The sequence below is a fragment of the Theropithecus gelada genome, chromosome 11 (genome assembly GCF_003255815.1).
Source record: "Theropithecus gelada isolate Dixy chromosome 11, Tgel_1.0, whole genome shotgun sequence".
Lineage (NCBI taxonomy): Eukaryota > Metazoa > Chordata > Mammalia > Primates > Cercopithecidae > Theropithecus > Theropithecus gelada.
This window is the reverse complement of record NC_037679.1, coordinates 69,967,388-69,989,848: the sequence shown is the minus strand read 5'-3', so window position 1 is coordinate 69,989,848 and position 22,461 is coordinate 69,967,388. Positions and strand designations below refer to the sequence as shown.

At 47.7% G+C, this 22,461-nt stretch overlaps 1 protein-coding gene across 2 annotated transcripts; it reads left to right on the top strand.

Moving 5' to 3' along the window:
- Positions 1-6,382: 6,382 nt before the first annotated feature.
- MYL2 (myosin light chain 2) lies at positions 6,383-22,029 on the top strand. 2 transcript variants are annotated; one of them, XM_025401831.1, is made up of 9 exons: positions 6,383-6,460; positions 13,698-13,787; positions 14,532-14,533; positions 16,561-16,660; positions 17,097-17,172; positions 18,589-18,693; positions 19,531-19,609; positions 19,709-19,757; positions 21,674-22,027. In XM_025401831.1, the coding sequence occupies exons 1-9, from the start codon at positions 6,383-6,385 to the stop codon at positions 21,770-21,772; spliced, it is 678 nt and encodes a 225-aa protein (XP_025257616.1). In that variant the 3' UTR covers positions 21,773-22,027. The 2 variants fall into 2 exon arrangements, with proteins under 2 accessions (XP_025257616.1, XP_025257617.1); XM_025401832.1 differs by lacking the exons at positions 6,383-6,460; positions 14,532-14,533; positions 16,561-16,660 and adding an exon at positions 12,163-12,358 and having other exon boundaries at positions 21,674-22,029.
- Positions 22,030-22,461: the final 432 nt, after the last annotated feature.

Here is a 22,461-nt window from a genome sequence, read left to right as displayed (position 1 = left end):
CTCAGGAGGAGTTCTGAATTGTGATGACCGCTTGGGGCTGCGCATTCCACACACTGAATTAAGACTATATTTGGGGCTGGGCGTGGTGGCTCATGCCTGTAATCCCAGCACTTTGGGAGGCTGAGGTGAGTGGATCACTTGAGCCCAGAAGAGCTCAGGAGACCACCCTGGGCAACATAGCAAGACCCCATCTCTACAAAAAATACAAAAATTAGCTGGGTGTGGTGGTGCACACCTGTAGTCCCAGCTACTTGGAAGGCTTAGGTGGAAGATTGCTTGAGCCCAGAAAGCAGAGGTTGCAGTGAGCCAAGATGGTGAACACACACTCCAGCCTGGATGATAGAGCAAGACCTTGTCAAAAAAAAAAAAAAAAGACTATTTGGGACTCAGTGATCTTAGGGTTGTCCTTTTCCCTACGAGTGAGCGGGAAAATCCTGACTTCTCTTCTGAGAACCGGCACAGATTAGCCCCAGGGAACAGAATTTATAAAGAACAAAGTGTTTTGCTCAAAATTATCTCAAGCCAGCCTCACAGCGCCCCCATGAGGTCAGTGTTCTGACCCAATACATTTCGCAGATTAAAAAAGGGAAATAGAAATGGAACCAGGAAAAGCCACCGGACCTGTGTCATCCGGCCAGCAAGCAGCAGAGGTGACATTCTAGCCTAGACCCAACTCCAAATGTCCCTTCTTCTCTAAGGTCCCCAGCCAGGAGACCTCAGGAGGTCGGTGGACTCGGGCAGCCCTAAACCATCCTCAAACTCTACGAGCAGGGAACCTGTCTCTCCCGTCCTAGGAATTGCTCTGTATGTCGATGGTGCTGAAATTGAGATAATGTATGCCCCTCAGGGCAGTGGGCAATGTTGAGGACATTTTTGGATATCACAATTTGGCCGGGGTGGGGCGGGGGTGGGCGGGGTGGGGTGGGGGTTGCTAATGGCTGCTACTGGGTGGAGGCCAAGGATGCGACTGAACATCCTGTAATGCACGGGACACCCTCCACTGCCACAACAAAGAATTATCCAGCCCCAAACGTCCATAGAGCCCAGGATGAGCGTGCTACTCCGGAATGGAAGCCCAGCAGACGCCTGCATCTGTGCTGGGGAGGAGCAGGGGCCTGGGCCTGCAGAGCTGGGTGTGCCCTGAAGACTCGTTGAAAGGTCCTTCACCCGACAACCTCAGGTTGGATGACTAATGAGCCAGGAGTGTGGCCTTTATATAGCTCTGGGCCCAGGCATGCGGGACCAGGTTCCGCTGTCACAGTGCCACGTTCTTCAGCAAGGGGGCTCTGGCAGGCAGGCAAGGGGATGGCAGGGGGAAGCTGGCGGGGAGCCCGGGGCAGCAGCTGTTGCTGGAATCTGGGCCTCATAGAGAGGAACAATGCCCCCGGAATGCCAGGACTGAGACAGCTGATCCCACGGGCATCTGAAGGGCACCAGTAAAAATGGGCTTGTCTAGGTGCCTCTGTCCCCAGTGCAGGCAAGATAGATGACCGAGGGCTAAATATACCAGGGACAAGAAAGCCACTGAAGGGCTATCTGGATGCTTGAGGCTGGACCTGAGCTCTGGGATCCTGGAGGGTAGTGAGAGGTGGGGCCGGATCCCCCAGCTTTGAAACCAGAATACCATGGGGAGGAAAAGCGTATACAGAGGAGTCCGACAATCTGGGTTCGAAGCCCAGTGCTACCAGGTGCTAGGGGTAGGGCCTTGGGGAGTGACTGCTCCTCCCTGATCCTCAGTTTCCTCATCTGGAAAATGGGTCTAATATTAGTACCTTCCTCATAGTGTTGTGAAGATTAAATCCCATGGTGGGTAAAGCATGTGGCTCAGTGTGTGACATGCAGGGAGTTCTAGGGAAGGGGGATGATGGCGATTTGGTTTCTTTTGGTACTTCAGTTTGGCGAGCTATGCAGTAGCTGGGTGGTGGCCATGGCGGGCAGGCCTACCTCTCCCACTACACTGGAGCACTCCATACATGATAGCTTGTACTCCGCCAGCTTAGGGCAGCTGTCCCTAAGAGCACTGAATGACGGGCTGGAGGGTGAGGTGGGGGCCGGAGTAGGAAATGAGGGTGGGAAGACAACCAGTAAAACCACACACACTCATACACACACACACACACACTCTCTTTCTCACATACACACTCTCTCACACATTCACTCACACATACATACTCTCACAATCACACATGCTCATACACACTCTCACACACTCACACACTTTAACACACTCACATATACACATTCACATACATATACACACACTTTCACACACATTCACAGACACGTGAAACACACTCACATAGAGACACACTTTCACACACATACACAGACTCGTGACACACTCATACACTCAGTCACATACACTCATACACATACACTCAGTCACACTCTCATACACATACACTCACAGTTTCACACACATACACACCTGTCACGCACACTCACAAAAACACACAGTCACAGTCACACACATACACACACACAGTCACACAGTCACACACATACACTCACACACATACACACTCTCTCTCACACACAGTGCCTGTACTCCATGCCTGGCACTGTGCAAAGCCATTTACACTCATGCATGAGTGACCATGTGGATGGTGCTTGGAACAGAATAAGCACACAATAAATGTTAGCTGCTATCGTTAGTATCACAATTATCTAGTTTCACCTGAATGACACTCTTCCAAGGTTAGCATGATAGTTTTTTCCATTTATCAAGTGAAGACTCTGAGGTTTAGGGTGGTTAAGTCACCTGTCCAGGGGCCCCACAGTCAAGGAAGTGGAGGAGCTGACCTGGAACTCAACTTACAATCATAACACCATTCTGGTAGGGTAGGGTCAAGTGATAAAAGATCTTAGCTGTCAGGCCAAGGAGGGGAGATTTCCTTCTGAGGTAGTGGGGAGCCACTGAGTGTTCTAGAGCATGTGCAAGTCATCATCAGAATGGGGTATGGGGGAAAGGAGTTTGACTCAGAGTGTGTGAAGGGCAAGATATAAAGACAAGAGAGAGGAGGCCCAAAACCAGTTGGGAGCTACTACCACAGACCAGAGCGGGGGTGGGACTTGAGGAAATGGATTTGCAAGACATTTTAGAGGAAGAATAGACAGATTTTGCCACTAGTGGGGCAGAATCAAGATGGCTGAGGATTTTGGTCTGGGAACCTAAGAGAGAGGTAAAGTCATTAATAGGAAAAGGATTTGGGAGAGGAAGAGGAGAGAAAATGAATTCATTATGGAACATGTTATTTCTTTTCTTTTTTTTTCTTTTCTTTTTTTTAATGTTTTTGATATGGAGTCTCAATCTGTCACCAGGCTGGAGTGCAGTGGTGCAATCTCGGCTCACTGCAACCTCCGCCTCCCAAGTTCAAGTGATTCTCCTGCCTCAGCCTCCCGAGTAACTGGGACTATAGGTGCACACCACCATGCCCAGCTAATTTTTGTATTTTTAGTAGAGATGGGGTTTCACCATGTTGACTAGGATGGTCCACAATCTCTTGACCTCGTGATCTGCCCGCCTCGGCCTCCCAAAGTGCTGGGATTACAGGCGTGAGCCACCGTGCTGGAATGTTATTTCTTTTACCTCCATCTCCACTGACATGGGTGCCCAGCCAGTGCTCTGGAATAAGAGCTGGCATTCACTGAACATCACTGTGCCTAGCAGTATTCTAGAACTTTAGAAGCAGTAATTAACTTATTCAAACTTCATGATAACTTTTTGAAGTAAGGACCTCTATTACACGTTCCCATTTCACATATGAGGAAACTGAGGTACAGAGAGCTGATGCTACTTGTCCCAATGGTGCTTTGTACACAGGGGGTGCCCCATTATGTGACTGACCCATCTTTGCTGGGCACAGGCCTGGTCCACCTACATCTGACTTGCAAGAGAAGCCACCCTCCCCACTTGGTGGCTCTCACTGACGCCTGGGGGCCCTGACAGAAGGAGATAGGCTATCACTTGGTGACAAAAGCCATCAGCCACCCGGCTTTGGGCTGGCAGGGCCTGGTATGCCTTTGTTCTATCAAGAGGTGGCTGACTTCACTGCCCTCTTTAAAGGGGCCTTACACCCCAAGGCAAGTTAACCCACTGTGCTACTTGCTTCCAATGGAAATCATGGTGGGCACTTATGTGACACTTTCCTGTGCCAGGCTCTGTCCTAAATATTAATGCATTACTAGATTAACTCTGTAAGCTACTGATATTAACATAAACACTTATGTGATCCGCTGAAGGGTTTTATAAGACAAACACGTAGAGAAGCCTTTCCCTTTCTCCCTTACAATATGGGATGTAATGGCTTAGACTTGAATTCCAGGAGCTAAAGTGCAAAAAGCCCCTGCAGAAGAAACGAATTAAAATATGCCTCCAGCAAGGCTGGATTGAAACCCTTAAATGCCCCAAAGACTGAAAAGATGCTGACTGTCACCACCTGACAGCAAATGAAAGATAAAAACAGTACTTAATGGTCCAGCTAGCAGGAGAGCATCCTTCCATGTTCGGATTTTTTCCCATGGTGGCTATTTTGACTTAAAAAAAAAATTAATTGGCTGGGCACGGTGGCTCACGCCTGTAATCCCAGCACTTTGGGAGGCTGAGGCAGGTGGATCACCTGATGTCAGGAGTTCGAGACCAGCCTGGCCAACATAGTGAAACCCCATCTCTACTAAAAGTACACCAGTTAGCCGGGCGTGGTAGCGCACGCCTGTAATCAGAGCTACTCAGGAGGCTGAGGCACGAGAATCACTTGAACCTGGGAGGTGGAGGTTGTAGTGAGCTGAGATCACACCACTGCACTCTCGCCTGGGCGACAAAGCAAGACTCTATCAAAAAAAAAAAAAAAAAAATATATATATATATATATATATGTATCCTTTCTCCCAAAAAAGTTTGTTGGGTTTTTGTTGTCACTGGCACCTCTGGTGCTCTGGGCATGTATTAAATGTGCCATGTATTAAATGTGCCAGTTGCACGGCCTGGCTCAGCTTGAGGGGAGGCCACACCAGCCTCCATCAGTGAGGTAGGGACTGCAAAGGAGGTCTCCAAGGCCACCATAGAGTGGGAAAATTCAGGTGGCTGGGGCGGGTATGTGCACGTGTATGAGTTATGATACCATTAACGTGAAAATGTGTATCTCTGTTTGCATGGTATGACATCATTATTGTGAAAAAAGTATATATTTGTGTGTGCATGTCTGTGTGTGTGTGTGTGTGTCAGAGAGAAAGAGAGAGACAGAGAGTTGGGAAACCTAAATGCAATGTGATATGCTGGATTAGATCTTGGAACAGCAAAAGGATAGTGGAAAGCCTGGTGAAATCCAAATCAAGCCAGGAGTTTGGTCAATAGTAATGCATCAATATCAGTTTCCTTCTTGTAACCAATGTATTAGGGTCATGTAACATGTGTTAACATCAGGGAAACTGGGCCAGGGGAAAGGAGAACTCTGCCACTTTTAATATAAATTCTTAAATACAATTTTTAATTTAAAAATGTCTGGAAGGAATCTGCTGAAGTTCTGAAACGGTAAAACTAATCTACGGGGCTAGAGGCCAAGAGGTGCTGACTTTCAGGAGGGTTGGCTGGGAAGGGACACTAGGAAAAGCTCTGGGGCTGGAATGTTCTGTGTCCTGGCCTGGGTGGTGGTTACACAGTGTGCGTCTGTGTAGAAACTCATCTCACTGGACACTTAAGACACATGCACTTTGCGATCTCAATTTTAAAAGCAAAGAATAAAAGGTAGCATCTGAAAGGCTTCACACGAAACTGCAAACCCTGTTCCTCTTGGAGAGGCTCTGGTTGTCATGATAGGAAGCGGACGTTTTAGTCAATATCTTCTGTAACATGGTCAACTATTTTATAGTAAGAATGTGCTTGCTCTCATTATATTAATGTAATTTTATGGGCGTGGCGTGTAGCATGCACAGAGACAAGTGCACGGATAATAAATGTGCAGCCCGTGACACACCCAGATCAGGATCCGCGACATTCCCAGTTCTCCCAAGACGTCCCCTACTTACTTATCATAAATTCTGCTCTCAATGGATGTTCTATAATTTTTTTTTTTTTTTGGTTAAACTTGGCAATCCCATTCCTAATGTTCCCTCCTCATCACTACCCTCCTCTATCCTGACTTCTCACAGCTCAGATTCATTTTTTACCTGTTTATTCATACATTTTTTTTTTTTTTTGAGACAGGGTCCATCTAGCTCCGTCACCCAGGCTGGAATGCAATAGAGTGAACACAGCTGACTGCAGCCTCAACCTCCCTGGCTCAAGTGATTCTCCCACTTCAGCCTCTCGAGTAGCTGGGAATACAGGTGTGCACCACCACACCCAGATAACCTTTGTATTTTTTTGTAGAGACAGGATTTCACCATGTTGCCCAGCCTGGTCTCCAACTCCTGGGCTCAAGTGATCCACCCGCCTCAGCCTCCCACAGTGTTGGGATTACAGGTGTGAGCCACAGAGATCAAATATGTCTTAATGCACACTCTGATTTAATCCTCATAACAGCCCTAGGAGGTGAGTACTGTTATTATCACACTTTACAGAGGAGGAAACTGAGACTCGGCGAGAAGCCTATCTAAAGTCACATTGCTGGCCTGGATGCAAACCTTGGCTAGTCCGATTACAAAGCCCTGAGCTACCACGTCAGGCCAATCAAAACTAAATATTCCCCCAGTCCTCAATCTGGCAGATGATCAATATCTTGTCAGGCTTAGGGTCTGTGTGTCGGAGCCCTCTGTGCTCTGTTTCCTTTTTGGCAGTGTTACCAAGAAGTACGACACCAGCCGGACTTTTCCACTAGACTTATGTTCTTTCTGCTCAGAAGTAGGCCAGGTATGCTCTTAATCCTTGGAGTTTGTGAATCTTGCTGGGATGCACCTTCGTGTGTGTTTTTCCTTATCCTTCCAGCTTGGAGTTTGGGAGTTCTTTCATCCTGCAGATTTTGTTCTCTTTTGTGCTGAAGAACATTTTCTTGTATTACTTGCTCACTTTTGGCTTCTGTTTCTGGAATGTTTTTTATTTGCATTTCTTTGTTATTTTGCTTCATGATATTCCCAAGATATCATCTTCTAGGCCACTATTTAAATTGCAACAAAACTAACCTTTCTTGCAATTCATTCACTTCATTTTTAGTTTGAAAATCAGGTCTTAAAGCTCTAGGAAGTCATTTTGGGTTTCACTTGAATTAAGGTTTTTTTGTTGGTTTGTTTTTATTTTTATTTTTTGGAGCAAAACAGTACTTGGGCTTTAAAAAATAATGAAATTAATACACTGCTCTATTTTCAAAAATGAAGACTGTCGTACCATAATACAGTTGAACATAAATTTCCACTTTTCTTGAATTTAAGCTTAATATGTATATATCTCCCCTTACATTGCATGAAGCTTTACTGATGTACATCACGCCCGGCACATAGTGGGGCTCAAATAAATATCTATATGTAAATTCATGTTCTTCGATTTGGGGTTAACATCATTCTTACTTAAAAGCAGTGTGTACCTATGACGAATACTCACATATTTTCCCTCTCTTCATCTCTTCTTTTAAAATTGTCAATGGGGCCAGGCGCGGTGGCTCACGCCTGTAATCCCAGCACTTTGGGAGGCTGAGATAGACAGATCACTTGAGCTCAGGAGCTCAAGACCAGCCTGGCCAACATGGTGAAACCCCATTTCTACCAAAAAAATACAAAAATTAGCCGGGCATAGTGGCGGGTGCCCATAATCCCCGCTACTTGGGAGGCTGAGGCAGGAGAATTTCTTGAACCTAGAAGGCAGAGGTTGCAGTAAGCCGAGATCATGCCACTGAACTCTAGTCTAGTTGACAGAGTGAGACCCTGTCCACACCCCCCGACTAAAAATAAAAAGATGAAAGCAGAGGAGTCAGAGAGGTTGGATTCAGAGGTTGGAGTGATGCGGACCATGAACCAAGGAAGGTGGGGACCTCGTGGTCCACAAGGAATGTCGGTGCCTCATTCCCCACTTCGTGGTCCACATCGCTCCAACCTCTGAATCCTCCGAGGTGGAAAAGGCAAAAATTGGGTTCTCCCCAGGAGGCTTCAGAAGGAACACAGTCCTATTTGTGACTGCAAGATATTAAATATGTTGCCAGGTGTGGTGGCTTGAGCCTGTAATCCCAGCACCTTGGCAGGCCGAGGCAGGAGGATGGCTTGAGCTCAGGAGTTCAAGACCAGCCTGGGCAACATAATGTGACCCCGTCTCTACCAAAAAAAACCTTTTTAATTAGCCAAGCATGGTGGTGCATGACTGTAATCCCAGCTACTCGGGAGGACAAGTGAGGAGGATCACTTGAGCCTAGGAGTTCGAGGCTGCCGTGAGCTATGATCGTGTCATTGCACTCCAGCCTGGGCAACAGGGTGAGACCCTGTCTGTTTTAAGTCACCAAATCGGTAATATTTTTATAGCAGCAATAAGAAACAAATACACTTGAGCTTCTGATTCTTCTAGAAGTTGCTATTCTAATGGATCGGCCCACTGTGCTTCTCTCTGGCTTCTGACACCTCAAGTGAGCAGTTATTTTTCTATTCGGTGGGACTTAGGTCTGGTTGCTGGAAACTTATTAGCTGTAGGAATCCCACAGATAGCAAAAAGGCAGGGGTCTCAGGTCCTGTGGGCCTGTGCGTCACAGCAAGAGGCCTCCACCACCCAGCCTCGAGGGCACAGCAGCCCCAGCCGCCCACTCGCTCCCTCCCCAGCCCCTGCGGTCTTGAGGCTGATGCTGAAAGGAACCCCTGAAGTTTACACAGAACCAACACCCAAGTCCTCCCTGGATTCTCCAATCCCAGGGCCTTGTCCCTGGTCTTGTGGGCTCCCCGGGGCAACACAAGCCACTGGTGAGAGAGACTTTGGATCTCTGGCTCTCTCAACAGGCCCCAAGGCCTAACCCACAGCCCATGAGTTCCACGTCCCAGCAGTCACGTGGTTCCATGCCCCATTCAGGCTGCCATGTTCCCAGAATCCCTAGACACAATCTCACTTAATCCTCCCAGCAGCCTTATGGGGGTGTGTGATCTCCATTTTCCAGGTGAGGAAACTGAGGCCCGAGAGGGTGAGTGCCTTGTTTGACAACTCCTCTTGCTATCCAGCCAGAATTGTTCCCCTAGTACCCCTTTTGGAGGCCTGGCTGTACAGGCGTCCCTCAGGAACACACACCCCCACTCGCCTCTGGGGGCCCAGCCCATCCTAATCCCCACCCCGGGGCTTCCCACCCCCATCATACACTCTCCACATCTTCTGTGGCTGCAACAACCTTTTCACTTGGCCAGTTAGAGCTACTGACTGCTCGCACAGGGTTTTAACGAAAATCCATGGTGTGCTATTAGCTAGGGAAACATTTATTCCGGTGTTGTCAGAGAACCTTGGACAGAAAAGCTCCTCTTGATGTGTGCGCTGTACGTATGTGGATGCGTGTGCGTGCACGTGTCTGTGTGTCTCTATGCAAGTGCAGATGTGTTTTTGTCTGTGCACACATGTGCCTACACATGAACACATCTTTTGTTATTAAAGACTGTTAGAAGAGTCTCCTGGGTAATTCTAACCCATGTATGACTGCAGAGAAGGAAAAAACCCCACACCTTTTTTTTTTTTTTTTATCACAGCCGTAAATGGTCCTTGGGTTTGTGTGCCCCAAAATTGAGATGTTTTTTCCACCTGAGAAGGGGAGTGAGTGATAGCTACCATTTACCAGGTCTTACCTCCTTTTACCTTGCGGAAAACCTAATAAGAAAACTTATTTTTTTTTTATGTTCTGGAAAACTCCAGCCCCAAGGGGACTTCTGTTCCTCAAAGCCTCCAAATTCTCCCTGCCTTGAGGCACGTGCCGTCCCTGCTGCCTGGAGCCCCCTTTGCAGACTCTGCTTGGAGGAGCCCACCTGCGTCCCCGTCTGAGGCTCTCACCTGGCCACTGCCATGCCTCTGTCTCATCCCTGCATGAGATCCGTCACTGCCTGCAACTGTCTGGGTTGTGCATTTGTTTACTTTCTCTTTGTCCATCTTCCCCTCACACTTATGCACCTCAAGGGCGGGAAATTTGCTGCTTTGCGCTGGGCTCCATTAAGGGGAAAGAATGCTGGTTCAACCATCAGCCCTGTGCCCACACCACTGGGAGGGCAGAGGGACATTCTCCTTCTTAGAGGTGTGACCTCTGGCACTCAGTCCTGCCACCCATGGCCACTAAATAACCACGATGATTCCAAGCCCCGAGTTCTTGCTCCCTGAATCCCAAGGCTGTCTTTAAGGGCATAAGAGGATGGCCATCTTTTGTTGTTTTGGTTTGGTTTGGGGGTTTTTTTGTTCTCATATTTGAGATGGAGTCTCGCTCTGTCACCCAGGCTGGAGTGCAATGGTGCGATCTTGGCTCACTGCAACCTCCGCCTCCTGGGTTCAAGCAATCCTCCTGCCTCAGCCTCCCAAGTAGCTGGAATTACAGGCAAGTGCCACTACGCCCAGCTAATTTTTGTATTTTTAGTAGAGACGGGATTTTGTCATGTTGGCCAAACTGGTCTTGAACTCCTGACCTCAGGTGATCCACCCACCTTGGCCTCCCAAACTGTTAGGATTACAGGTGTGAGCCACCATGCCCGTCTTTTTTTTTTTTTTTTTTGAGACAGGCTGGAGGGCTGGAGTGCAATGGTGCGATCTTGGCTCACTGCAACCTCTGCCTCTCAGCTTCAAGAGATTCTCCTGCCTCAGTCTCCTGAGTAGCTGGGACTACAGGCCCACGCCACCACACCTGGCTAATTTTTGTATTTTTAGTAGAGACAGGTTTCATCATGTTGGCCAAGGTGGTCTTGAACTCCTGACTCAAGTGATTCACCCGCCTCAGCCTCTCAAAGTGCTAGCATTTCAGGTATAAGCCACTGCACTCAGCAGGAAAGCTGTCTTGAGTAAAAGTATTATATAACAACACCTTGCATTCTGAGAGCAGCTGCTGTTTTCAAGGCCCTCAAAGAGCCTGGACTCTGGAGACAAAGGGGCCTCCAAAGGGGTCCATGCCCAGCTCCATCACTGTGTGACCCTGAGCAGCTCACTTTGCCTCTCTGAGCTTTTGTTTCCTCATTAGTAAAATCGGGGCACGGATGATGAGGTGGTCCCCACCCTCTAGGGTGGTTGGAAAACTGTGTGTGGGAGCCATGAGCACATGGTGCCCAGCACGTGCCAGCGCTCAGTCAATGAGATTTGTCATTTCTTCAGTCAACAAATACTCATTTTTGAGCTGCTGCTGTGTGCGTCACAAGCTGGGAGCTGGGGAGACGGTCAGTGGTGAGGGAAACTAAAGTGATCCCTGTCCTCTGAGCTGACGCTCCACTGGCACCTAACAGAATGAGTCAGTGCACTGCAGGCAGCGTTCAGGACCGCCTCACGCTGTGCAGAGAAACAAAGCTGAGAAGGGAGATCCACGGGCAGCGGGTCCGTGGCTGTGTTATTTGTCTGTTTTGAGACAGGGTCTTGCTCTGTCACCCAGGCTGGAGCGCAGTGGTGTGATCGTGGCTCACCACAGCCTCAACCTCCCGGACCCAAGTGATCCTCCTGTCCCAGCCTCTTGAATAGCTGAGACTATAGGCATGCACCACTATGAGCAGCTAATTGTTTTTTTTGTTTTGTTTTGTTTTTGTGGGGTTTTTTGGGGGTTTTGTTTGTTTGTTTGTTTGTTTTTGTAGAGACAGGCATCTCCCTATGTTACCCAGGCTGCTCTCAAACTCCTGGGCTCAAGCGATCCTCCCGCCTCAGCTTCCCACAGTGCTGGGATTTCAGGCATGAGCCACAGTGCCAGCCTTCATGGTTATTTTAAATAGGGTGGATGGGGAGGCTTTACTCAGGAGATGACATCTGAGCAAAGATGCAATGAAGGAGGTGAAGGAAGGAGCCGTGCAATGACTGACGGAAAGGCATTCCAGGTAGAAGGCACACAGGTGCAAAGGCCCTGAGGCCAGATCCAGGCTGATAAAACAGAGCATTTTAGCAGTCTCCTCTCCCTGCCATTTTCTTTCTCAAAATTGACAAGCACAAGTGTCCCCGGCCCAAGCACTGCAGAGAGCGCAGCATCTCTCCCCGTGACCATGACCCAGCTACTGCCTCTTTAACCTTGAATGCCTTTTTGGGGGCTCACGTGTCACCCAGTGGCGAGTGAGCCACCCTTACTTCAGAAGAACGGCATGGGGTGGGGGGGCCTTAGGTGGTGCCCGCCTCACCTATGACTGCCAAAAGCGGTCATGGGGTTATTTTTAAACATGGGGAGGAAGTATTTATTGTTCCCGGGCTGCGGAGAGCTGGGCGGAGTGTGGAATTCTTCTCGGGAGGCAGTGCTGGGTCCCTTCCACCATGGTGAGTACAAGGGCTCCAGGACGTGATGATGCCGGGTGGGCGAGGAGGGGAAGCCACTACAAGCAGGGGACCACGGCGGAGGCGGAGGAAGGAGGCTCTCAAAGCCTCCAGCCCCTTGTGGAAAAAGCCCCGCTGACTGCGCGCGCACAGAGGAACCCCAATCAATGCCCCGATAGGCCACAAATAACAGCAGCTCCCGGGGACTCACAAACACAAAATAAGAGAGTTGGCTTTTTTATGGCTTGTCTACTGACCTCTCAAGGAATCAATAACTCCCAGGGCTTGCAAAATGGGATTGAACGCTTTTAAGGATCAAATTGTAATTCTTTTCTCTTGTTCAGGCGGCTGGGAAAAAGAATGTTTTTGTTTTCACCTTTTGAACTTGCAAATGTAAAACCTTTCTTCCTGTGCTGTTGAGTTGCGTGTCCCCCTCCTGAAGTGGGCAGCTCCCAAATCAGGGTCAGCGCAGGACGGAGAGTGGTTAGGGGCAGGAACTCTGGAGTCAGAATGCCCAAGTTCAACTCTCCAAGTTCAATACCCAAGTTCAACTCCAGCTCTGCCTTTTGTGTGTGTGTGGCTGTGCGATCTTGGGCAAGTGACCCAACCTCTCTGAGCCTCAGTTGCCTCCCCTGTAAAATGGGGATGATAATAATAGTATCCGCTTGACAGAGCGGTTATGAGAATTAAATAATAATACATATGTAGAGTATTGAAGCATTTGCTGTTATTGAAAGTCAGAGAGAAGTGGGGTGGGGAGGAAAGGTCAACTCGCTCTTCTCTGCCCTGTTGACATGATGCAAGGACAGGACATTCAGAGAGGAGGTTTTGCTGCCATTTGGATCAAGGGAAAATTGTGGGGTGTGGGGCGCAGTTGGGTTTTAACACCTTGAAGAACTGTCATTTCATCTTGGCATTCATCATGGCTTAGTGAGCCTGACTTTTTCTCTCCCTCCAATCAATTCTCATTCTGTGCATTACTGAGCTTTTTGTGAAATGCATCGGAACAAAAGCGGCTGGATCCTGCAGGGACGATCTGTAGGTGTGGCCTCCATCCCCAGGGACACACCTGTGGCTTCTCCTAGTTAATGAAGGAGCCACTACAAGATGCACAAATGCTTATGATCCCCTGGGACCAGGAGGCTCTGGAGAAACTTTATGTCGTGTCCTTTGCTCCCTCCAGCGTCACTGTTTTGAGACCTGAGTGTGGACGCTGTACCTGCATTTCACAGATGGGCAGCTGAGCCCTGCAACAGAGATGAACTCACCCAGAGAAGGGGCCTGATCTAGTTTTTTTGACTCCCAGCCTCTCACTCTTTTAATCAATGCTTTTTTCCCCCAGGCACCTAAGAAAGCAAAGAAGAGAGCCCAGGGCACCAACTCCAACGTGTTCTCCATGTTCGAACAGACCCAAATCCAGGAATTTAAGGAGGTGGGTGCAGCTGTTGAATCATCCACATGGAAGGAAATCCCACCCGTGAGGGAGAACCTTCCTTTTGTTCCATATTCCCAGCAGGGACTTTTCATTAGACGCCTCTGTCCTCCAAACAATCCCAAATTCAGCCCGAATGGATGTGCAAATTTTTAAAAGAAACTGTTTTTAATAACTTCGCTGATTATCAAAGTAAAATATATTCCTTGTTGAAAAATGTCAGAAAATTTTTCAGAAAAGCACAAAAAAGGAAATAAAAACTACCTAAAATTCTATTACCTAGAGATAATCAGTTCGCATTTTGGTATATACCCTTCAAGCCATTTTTGTTATCTATGTATATGTGTATTAAACAAAATTATAATCTTCTGTGCCCACTGATTACTACCTGCATTTTTTTCTTTGAGAAATTCACCATTAACATTTCCTATCATATATTTAAACCATTTTTCTATGGTTAAATATGACATTTGTTTATAATGTTTTACTATTATAAATAACACCTCTTTGCTTGTATCTCTGGTTACTTCTTGGGAGTAAAGTCCTAAAAGCAGAACTGCTGGGTCAAAGGAACTTAAAACAACAACAACAAAAGAACTAAAAACAGGCAGAACTGCTGGTCCGAATTGCCCCCCAAAATCACAGCACTAATTCCTATGCCCAGCAGTCTCAAGAAGAGTGCCTTTCCCCACATTTCCATCAACACTGGGTATTAATAGTCACAATTGTTTTTGCCAGTCTGAGAGGTAAAAAGCAGTATCTTCTGGGTTTTAAATGTTACAGTCTTTGATTATTAACCACTAGCCCCGTTTGAAACCCCATCGCATTCGATGGCAATGGACCTTATGAAGAGAACCCAAGTACCAATTAGACCAAACTGCACACAGGCTTGGAAGGACAGGCTCGGAACTCATTTTCCAGCAGTTGTGAGGGCTCACACTGACTCATCCACATTACTACCTGGCTGTCCAGAGGGAACTATGCTAAACTGATGCTAAAGAGATCAGTCTGCTTTTGTGTGTGTGTGTGTGTGTGTGGCAGAGTCTGGCTCTGTCACCCAGCCTGGAGTGCAGTGGCACAACCATGGCTCCCTGCAGCTTCAACCTCCCAGATTAATCGATCCTCCCACCTCAGCCTCCTGAGTAGCTGGGACCACAGGTATACACCACCGTGCCCAGTTAATTTTTGTGATTTTTGTAAAGATTGAGTCCCCCTGTGTTGCCCAGGCTGGTCTCAAACTCCTGGGCTCAAGCAATTCTCCTGCCTTGACGTCCCAAAGTGCTGGGATTACAGGCGTGAGCCGCTACACCCTGCCCTAACGTGCTTTATATCAAAGGGGAAACCATTTGGGCTTCGAAACAGGAAATGAGCAGTTGTACCTTTTGTCCTCACTAACATTCAGATTGCAGGAATGCTGTGTCCCATAGGGAAAGAGAAATTCCTGAGACAAGTGTCATATCTGAACTTGAGATCGTCACCTTCCAGGGAGAAAGCTACACCCGCCTCTTTTCCCAACCCCCGGAATCAGCTACGGGGGGTGTGGGCAGGGGATGCAAAGAGCTCAAAACACGTAGCCAGGATTCCCCATTTGGGTTTGTTTGTTTGTTGTTTGTTTGTCTGAGTAAATGGGATTACAGGTACTCACCACCATGCCTGGCTAATTTTTTTGTATTTTTACTAGAGACAGGGTTTCACTGTGTTAGCCAGGCTGGTCTCAAACTCCTAGCCTCAAGTGATCCTTCTGCCTTGGCCTCCAAAGTGCTGGGATTACAGGCGTGAGCCACTGCACCTGGCCTAAAGCTATTATTTTTTTAAAAAGCTAAAAACTGGTGTTTCATCTGACCTCCCCACTCCCTAGCCTGCCCTGCCTGTAAAATGGGACCAGTAATCTGTCTCAGCTGGCGGCCAGGGAGGTTCTCAGAACTTTATAAATGCCCAAGTATTTCACAAATGAGGAATCATGGGCCAGGCACAGTGGCTCACACCTGTAATCCCAGCACTTTGGGAGGCCGAGGTGGGCAGATCACTTGAGGTCAGGAGTTTGAGACTAGCCTGGCCAAAATGGTGAAACCCTGACTCTACTAAACAAAAATAAACTGGGCATTGGTGGTGCGTGTCTACAGTCCCAGCTACTCGGGAGGCTGAGGCAGGAGAATCGCTTGAACCCGGGAGGTGGAGGTTGCAGTGAGTCGAGATCACACCAGATTGCACTGCAGCCTGGGCGACATAGCAAGACTCTTTCTCATAAATAAATAAATAGCTTTATAGGGGTATAATTTGCATATCATAAAATTCATCTTTTAAGTGTGCTGTTTTGTGGTTTGTAGTATACTCACAAAGTTGTGCAACCATCACCACTATCTACTTTCAGAATATTTCCATCACCCCAGAAAGAAACCCCATACCCATTAGCAGTCACTTCCTGCTCCTCCCTCTCCCACCAGCCCCTGGCAACCGCTAATCCATTTTCTGTCTCCATGAATTTCTTGTTCTGGACATTTCATAGAAATGGAATCATACAATATGTGGTATTTGTGTCAGACTTCTTTCACATATGTTTTAAGGCTCATCCATGTTGTAATCTTTGTAGGAATTTCCTTCCTTTTTATGGCTGAATAATATTCCATTGTATGGACAGACCACATTTGGTTTATCCATTCATCAGCTGATGGACATGTAGGTTGCTTTCAGTTTTGGGCTACTGTGAACAATGCTGTTACACACATTTGTGTTCAGGTTGTTTTTGTTTTTGTTTTTGTTTTTCAAGATGGAGTCTTGCTCTGTCATCCAGGTTGGAGTTCAGTGGCATGATCTCAGCTCACTGCAAGCTCCGCCTCCCGGGTTCAAGCAATTCTCCTGCCTCAGCCTCCCAAGTAGCTAGGATTACAGGCATGCGCCACCACGCCTGGCTAATTTTTCTATTTTTCATAGAGATGGGGTTTCACCATGTTGGCCAGGCTGGTCTTGAACTCCCGACCTCAAGTGACCCACCAGCCTAGGCCTCCCAAAGTGCTGGGATTATAGGCATGAGCCACCATGCCCAGCCTTGTGTACAGGCTTTTATGTGGACATGTTTTCATTTCTCTTGGGTATATATCTAGCAGTGGAATGTCTGGGTCATATGATAACACGAGGCCTAACATTTTGAAGAAATTGTTGGATTATCTTCAATTGTTGACTTTTGATCTGAGGTCCTGCAATGATCTTTGAAGATCCCAGAATCCACTCCTGCCAAGTCCTTGGCCCAACTTCTTGGGCAACTCTGCCAGTTTCTCCCAGGCTGAGCTGCCAATCACTTCCCTTCCACAGGCCTTCACTATCATGGACCAGAACAGGGATGGCTTCATCGACAAGAACGATCTGAGAGACACCTTTGCTGCCCTTGGTATGTCGCACCCTCTAGCCCTGCAGGAGGGTCTCTTTATCTCACATCCATGAGGAGCACGAGGTGGGACCATCAGAAAAGCCCAAGATGGGTGTCATTTCCCAAAGAAACAACTCCACCACAACTGCTCTTTAAGACAAATTTCAGGGGATGGGAAAGAAGTGTTTAGCCTTTGAGTGTCTTCAGATATCTTTTATCTCCTGAAATAACTTTTTTGTGTGATTTTGAATGCAATGTCAGCTCAAAATGGGGAAAAATGCAGAACAGTATAAAGGAGAAAATGACATCACCCAGAAGGTCATATTCCACTGTGAACATTCCAGCCTCTTTACTCTAAGTCTTTCTAGACATGTCTGTTAGGTTTGGGTTTTAGTTTTTTAAATGATTGGAATCATTCTCTTTTGAATTCATCTTCTAAAATGTATCATCTCAACAGTGTGAGCACGAGTACATGGAGTTTCTTCAAAATATACATGTCTAATCTGCTACCCACCACCACCTTACTCCTAACCGTAGAACTCAGGGCAACCATACACAGCTGTGCAGATGGTGCACTGCACAATTCTACAGGGAACTATTCACATTTGTAGTGCGTGTAGCTTTTTATACTTAAAACATACATTGGCTTAAAAAGTGACAGATTTTTCTTATTTGCACAAAGGTAGGCTTGTGACAGGACTAGAGCAGGTAAATCAGAACCTCCAAGGCTGTGGGTTACAGCAGGTTTAACTTGAAAAAATTCCCTCAGGTGATCCTGATCCGTCTCTCCTGCCTCCAACTGTGAAGGGCTAATTTACAATACAAGCCTTTCCCATTTGAGTGAAAAATGAAAATATCTGCATTAAATGTTCCAGGTTCTGAAGACACTATTTTAAATATAACGAACTGGCCGGCATGGCGGCTCACACCTGTAATCCCAGCACTTTGGGAGGCGGAGGCTGGAAGATCACTTGAACCCAGCACTTCGAGACCTGCCTGGGCAACATGACAAAACCCTATCTCTCCAAAAAACTACAAAAATTAGCCAGGCACGGTGGCGTGCACCTGCAATCCCAGCTACTTAGGAGGCTGAGGCACGAAAATTGCTTGAACCTGGGAGACGGAGGTTACAGTGAGTCGAGATTGTACCACTGCACTCCAACCTGGATGATAGAGCCAGACCCTGTCTCAAAGAAAAATAAGTAAATAATGAACCCCTTCCCACATCAGATGTTAGGGTTGCTTCCAGTCATTTGGTTATTATAAATAACACTGTCAAGAACATCTTCTCACATAAGATCTTTGCCCCCATCCACCCCATCTCCGATTATTTCTAGACTAGATTTCTTGAAGTGGAATCCCAGGAGCCAATGGCAGTGTCATAATGGCTCTTTCTCCCCCAGCTCTGAGTCCCTGAGTGTGTGTTTCCTACCCTAGGGCGTGTGAACGTGAAAAATGAAGAAATTGATGAAATGATCAAGGAGGCTCCGGGTCCAATTAACTTTACTGTGTTCCTCACAATGTTTGGGGAGAAACTTAAGGGTAAGGTCGTGTGTGTGTGTGTCTATGTTTCTTTGGGGGGCTGGCAGAAGATAGTTAACTTTAAAAGAGATAAAGCACCATTGGAAAAAATAATGAAAACAGCAATTTGGCTGGGCGCAGTGGCTGATGCCTGTAATCCCAGCACTTTCAGAGGCCGAAGTGGGTGGATCACTTGAGGTCAGGAGTTCAAGACCAGCCTGGCCAACATGGTGAAACCCCATCTCTACTAAAAACGCACAAAAAATTAGCAGGCACGGTGGTGTACACCTGTAGTCCCAGGTACTCAGGAGGCTGAGGCAGGAGAATCCCTTGAACCGGGATGGCGGAGGTTGCAGTGGGCCGAGATTGTGCCACTGCACTCCAACCTGGGTAACAAAGTGAAACTCTGTCTCAAAACAAAACAAAACAAAACAAAAACACAGCAACTAACATTGCTCCAGGACTTAACCTAAGTCAGACCTCATGCTAACCACTTCATACGCATTACCCCACTTAACAGCAACTAGGAGGTACGCTCTATTCTTATTCTCAGTTTACAGATGGGGAACTGAGACTAAGAGACAGAAAGTCACTTGTCTGAGGCCACACGGCTAGCAAGTGCCAGAGTTAAGATTCGAATCCCAGGCTTTCGAATCTAGATGATGTTTGACCGTGGGTTCTCAGCCCTCTCTTTCAAAATAGAGGCTCAGGGATCAGATGAAAGCAGGGTATTTTTCCTCCATGCAAAGCAGCCTTGCTCTGGCCCCTTCATCTCTGGGGGAACTTGGGCCCAGCTGCCTGGGGTGCCAGTGGTTCCCAGTCACCCCCTGTACATGTAACCCCTGTGTTCCGTTTCAGGAGCGGACCCTGAGGAAACCATACTCAACGCATTCAAAGTGTTTGACCCTGAAGGCAAAGGGGTGCTGAAGGCTGATTAGTGAGTGGGGTCTGTGGGGAGGAAGGGGGTTCCCTGCTTGCCCCCTGCCCCACTACACATGTACAACTGACACCAACACCTGCTTTCCTCTCTCTGCAGTGTTCGGGACATGCTGACCACGCAGGCGGAGAGGTTTTCCAAGGAGGAGGTAATGGGGTCCTTCAAGCACTCCCTGTACCCCAGCTCCTGGGTTCTCCCTCTGGGGGGCTCTATCTCCCCCTCTTGTCTAAAGCACCCCTGACCCCACACTGACAGGGAACCAGCTATTGTCTTCTGAGCCCTGGCCTCATTTCATTCTCTGCCACCCTATGAGGTAGGGACTACCATAACTCCCATTATACAGATGGGCAAACTGAGACTCAGGGAAGTAAAGTCACTTGTCTAAAATAACAACAATCACACCTGTAATCCCAGCACTTTGGGAGGCCGAGGCAGGAGGATCACTTGAGGCCAGGAGTTTGAGACCAGCCTGGCCAACATGATGAAACCCTGCCTCTACTAAAAATACAAAAATTAGCTGGGCATGGTGGTGGACGCCTGTATTCCCAGTCACTCAGGAGGCTGAGGCACAGCACGAGAATCACTTGAACCCGGGAGGCAGAGGTTGCAGTGAGCCGAGATCACGCCACTGCACTCCAGTCTGGGCAACAGAGCAAGACTCCATCTCAAAAATAAAATAAAATAAGATAACAAAACTAATAGTAAATGCCAGGACCTGGATTCAAACCTAGGTCTATGTGACTGCAGGTTCTGCCTTCCTCACGATGCATAGAGACCTGCTTAGAGCATGAAATTATTGTAGTGTGAAGGGCTGCCACATACTGTCATGTGAGTTGTGCACTGAACAACTCTTCTAGATGTCAGTTTCATAAAACTGACATCTAGAAAATACACAGTCATCAGACTGTGTATTTGTTGCAACAGCTTTCCAGAACTGGCAGTAAACTGTCTGGTAATAATTTTTTTTTAACTCAGTGACCTTTTTCTGGAGATGCGGTAGTGAGTTTGGTAGAAGGGGCATTTTTGCTAATTTGCCAAAGCTTCTGTATGAGCAAGTAATGGTGCCGTCAACCTTATTAGTGAACCTTAATGAGTTGATTTTAAATGCCCCCTCATAGCCTCACAGGCCTCTCTCCATCAAGTTCCACATTTTACTAAAAATTGTATGTAGATTTCCCCTCCCCCAAAATTCAAGCAGCTAAAAGGGTTGCCTTCACTTTCCACCTGCTGTGGGCTTTGAACAAGCTCCTTAACCTCACTGCACCTCAATTTCCTCATCTGTAAAGTGGGAATGATAATAGAAGCTACCGCATAGGAGATCGCAAGGATTTGATACGTTAATGTGGGGAAAATGTGAACTTGTGGCAAAGGCAATACAAGTGCTGGCTATGAAAAGCCAGTATGGTTTTTTAAAAAAAATAGCCAATGCTTTTTAAATGGGGAAAGTTTGTATAAAAACAAAAATCTAGATTTCTGATGCCCTGGTCCCTGTGGCCACCTTCATGTCACCTTTTTAGATTGCCATGTGTCTCCATTTAGCCACAGGACCTATCCTGCTCCCTTAAATCACCTGCCTGGCCCCTTGAAACTCTTGAGTTTGTGATGCTGGTGGAAGGCTGGGTTTCCAGGGACATCTCTGCATGATGTTTATTTGGGAGGGCCCTTGAGGTCAGGGAAGAACAGGGAAGGGCAAGGAAGGAAAAGTGCATGAAGGAAGAAGTTGAGCCAAGATTCAGGCCCAAAGACCAGCACCGCTGACTCCCCAGGCAGGGAGCTCATTCGATAGCTCTCCTGGGAGGCAGCAAGTTGGGCGAGATGGCCGCGCCTTTATACCCCCACACCAATCCCATCCGCCGGCTGTAGGCTGCCCCAGAAAGGGCATGACCTTGGGCGAGGGGGCCCTGCAGCAGCTGGGGAAGTCCTTCTCTGGAGGACCCTCTGAGTGGCCCATGTTCCCATCCCCCACCCCAGCTACCCGTCCACTCAGGCCCCGCCCACAACCCCCCACCCTCTGTCTCAGTTCCCCTCCCCTCATCCTTAGCATGTCTTGCTGGCTCATTGCAGATTGACCAGATGTTCGCCGCCTTCCCCCCTGACGTGACTGGCAACTTGAACTACAAGAACCTGGTGCACATCATCACCCACGGAGAAGAGAAGGACTAGGAGGGGGCTGGCTGCTGCGCCCTGGGCTCGTCTTTGCAGAGTGGTCCGTGCCCTCATCTCTCTCCCCCCAGTACTGCCTCTGTCCCCACCTTGTCTGTTAGCTGTTTGGCTGCCCCATTTATCCACCTTCATCTTCTTTGCAGCCTGGGTGGCTACAGATAACCTCATGGCCGCACATCCTAGAGATGGAAATCTATCCAGAGGCCATGTTACAATAAACAGGAGGTTGTGTATTTGGTCATGACATTTCTCTGACAGATAGTGCCTCAAGTAAGGAAGGCGAAAGCAGATGAGTTAGTGACAGCCTTGCAGTCATTATTGAATCTTGGTGACTCTTTATTTAAGGTAGACCTTTGCAGCCACTCAAAACTGTTTCTATTAAGGACCATGTTTTACTGGAATGTTACCTGGATGACCACAGCCCTCTCTTCCAAAGAGCTCAAGCATTTAGAGGGCCTTGCTTCCACGACATCCTTCCCTTAGGATGCCATCGGAATGCCTCTCCTGCCAGTGACAGTGACAAGAAGGAAGTGGCCTGACACATGGTAGGAACATAGCTCCTTCAACAGTAATCACACCTGCCAATTCTAAGAGAGTGATTTCTAGTTTCAGATAAAGTAGAAGTTGTCTGTACTTCTTCCCTAGCAAACTAGGGGAGTGATACTGACTTCTGACCCTGTCTAGGGCCC

Bases quoted from the DNA above. Each gene is read 5' to 3' on its own strand.
- MYL2 (XM_025401831.1), top strand. From the start codon at position 6,383: ATGTTGCCCAGCCTGGTCTCCAACTCCTGGGCTCAAGTGATCCACCCG. The intron at 16,661-17,096 runs GTAGCTAGGATT...TCCCTTCCACAG, and splicing joins CTCCTGCCTCAGCCTCCCAA to GCCTTCACTATCATGGACCA. The intron at 19,758-21,673 runs GTAATGGGGTCC...GGCTCATTGCAG, and splicing joins AGAGGTTTTCCAAGGAGGAG to ATTGACCAGATGTTCGCCGC.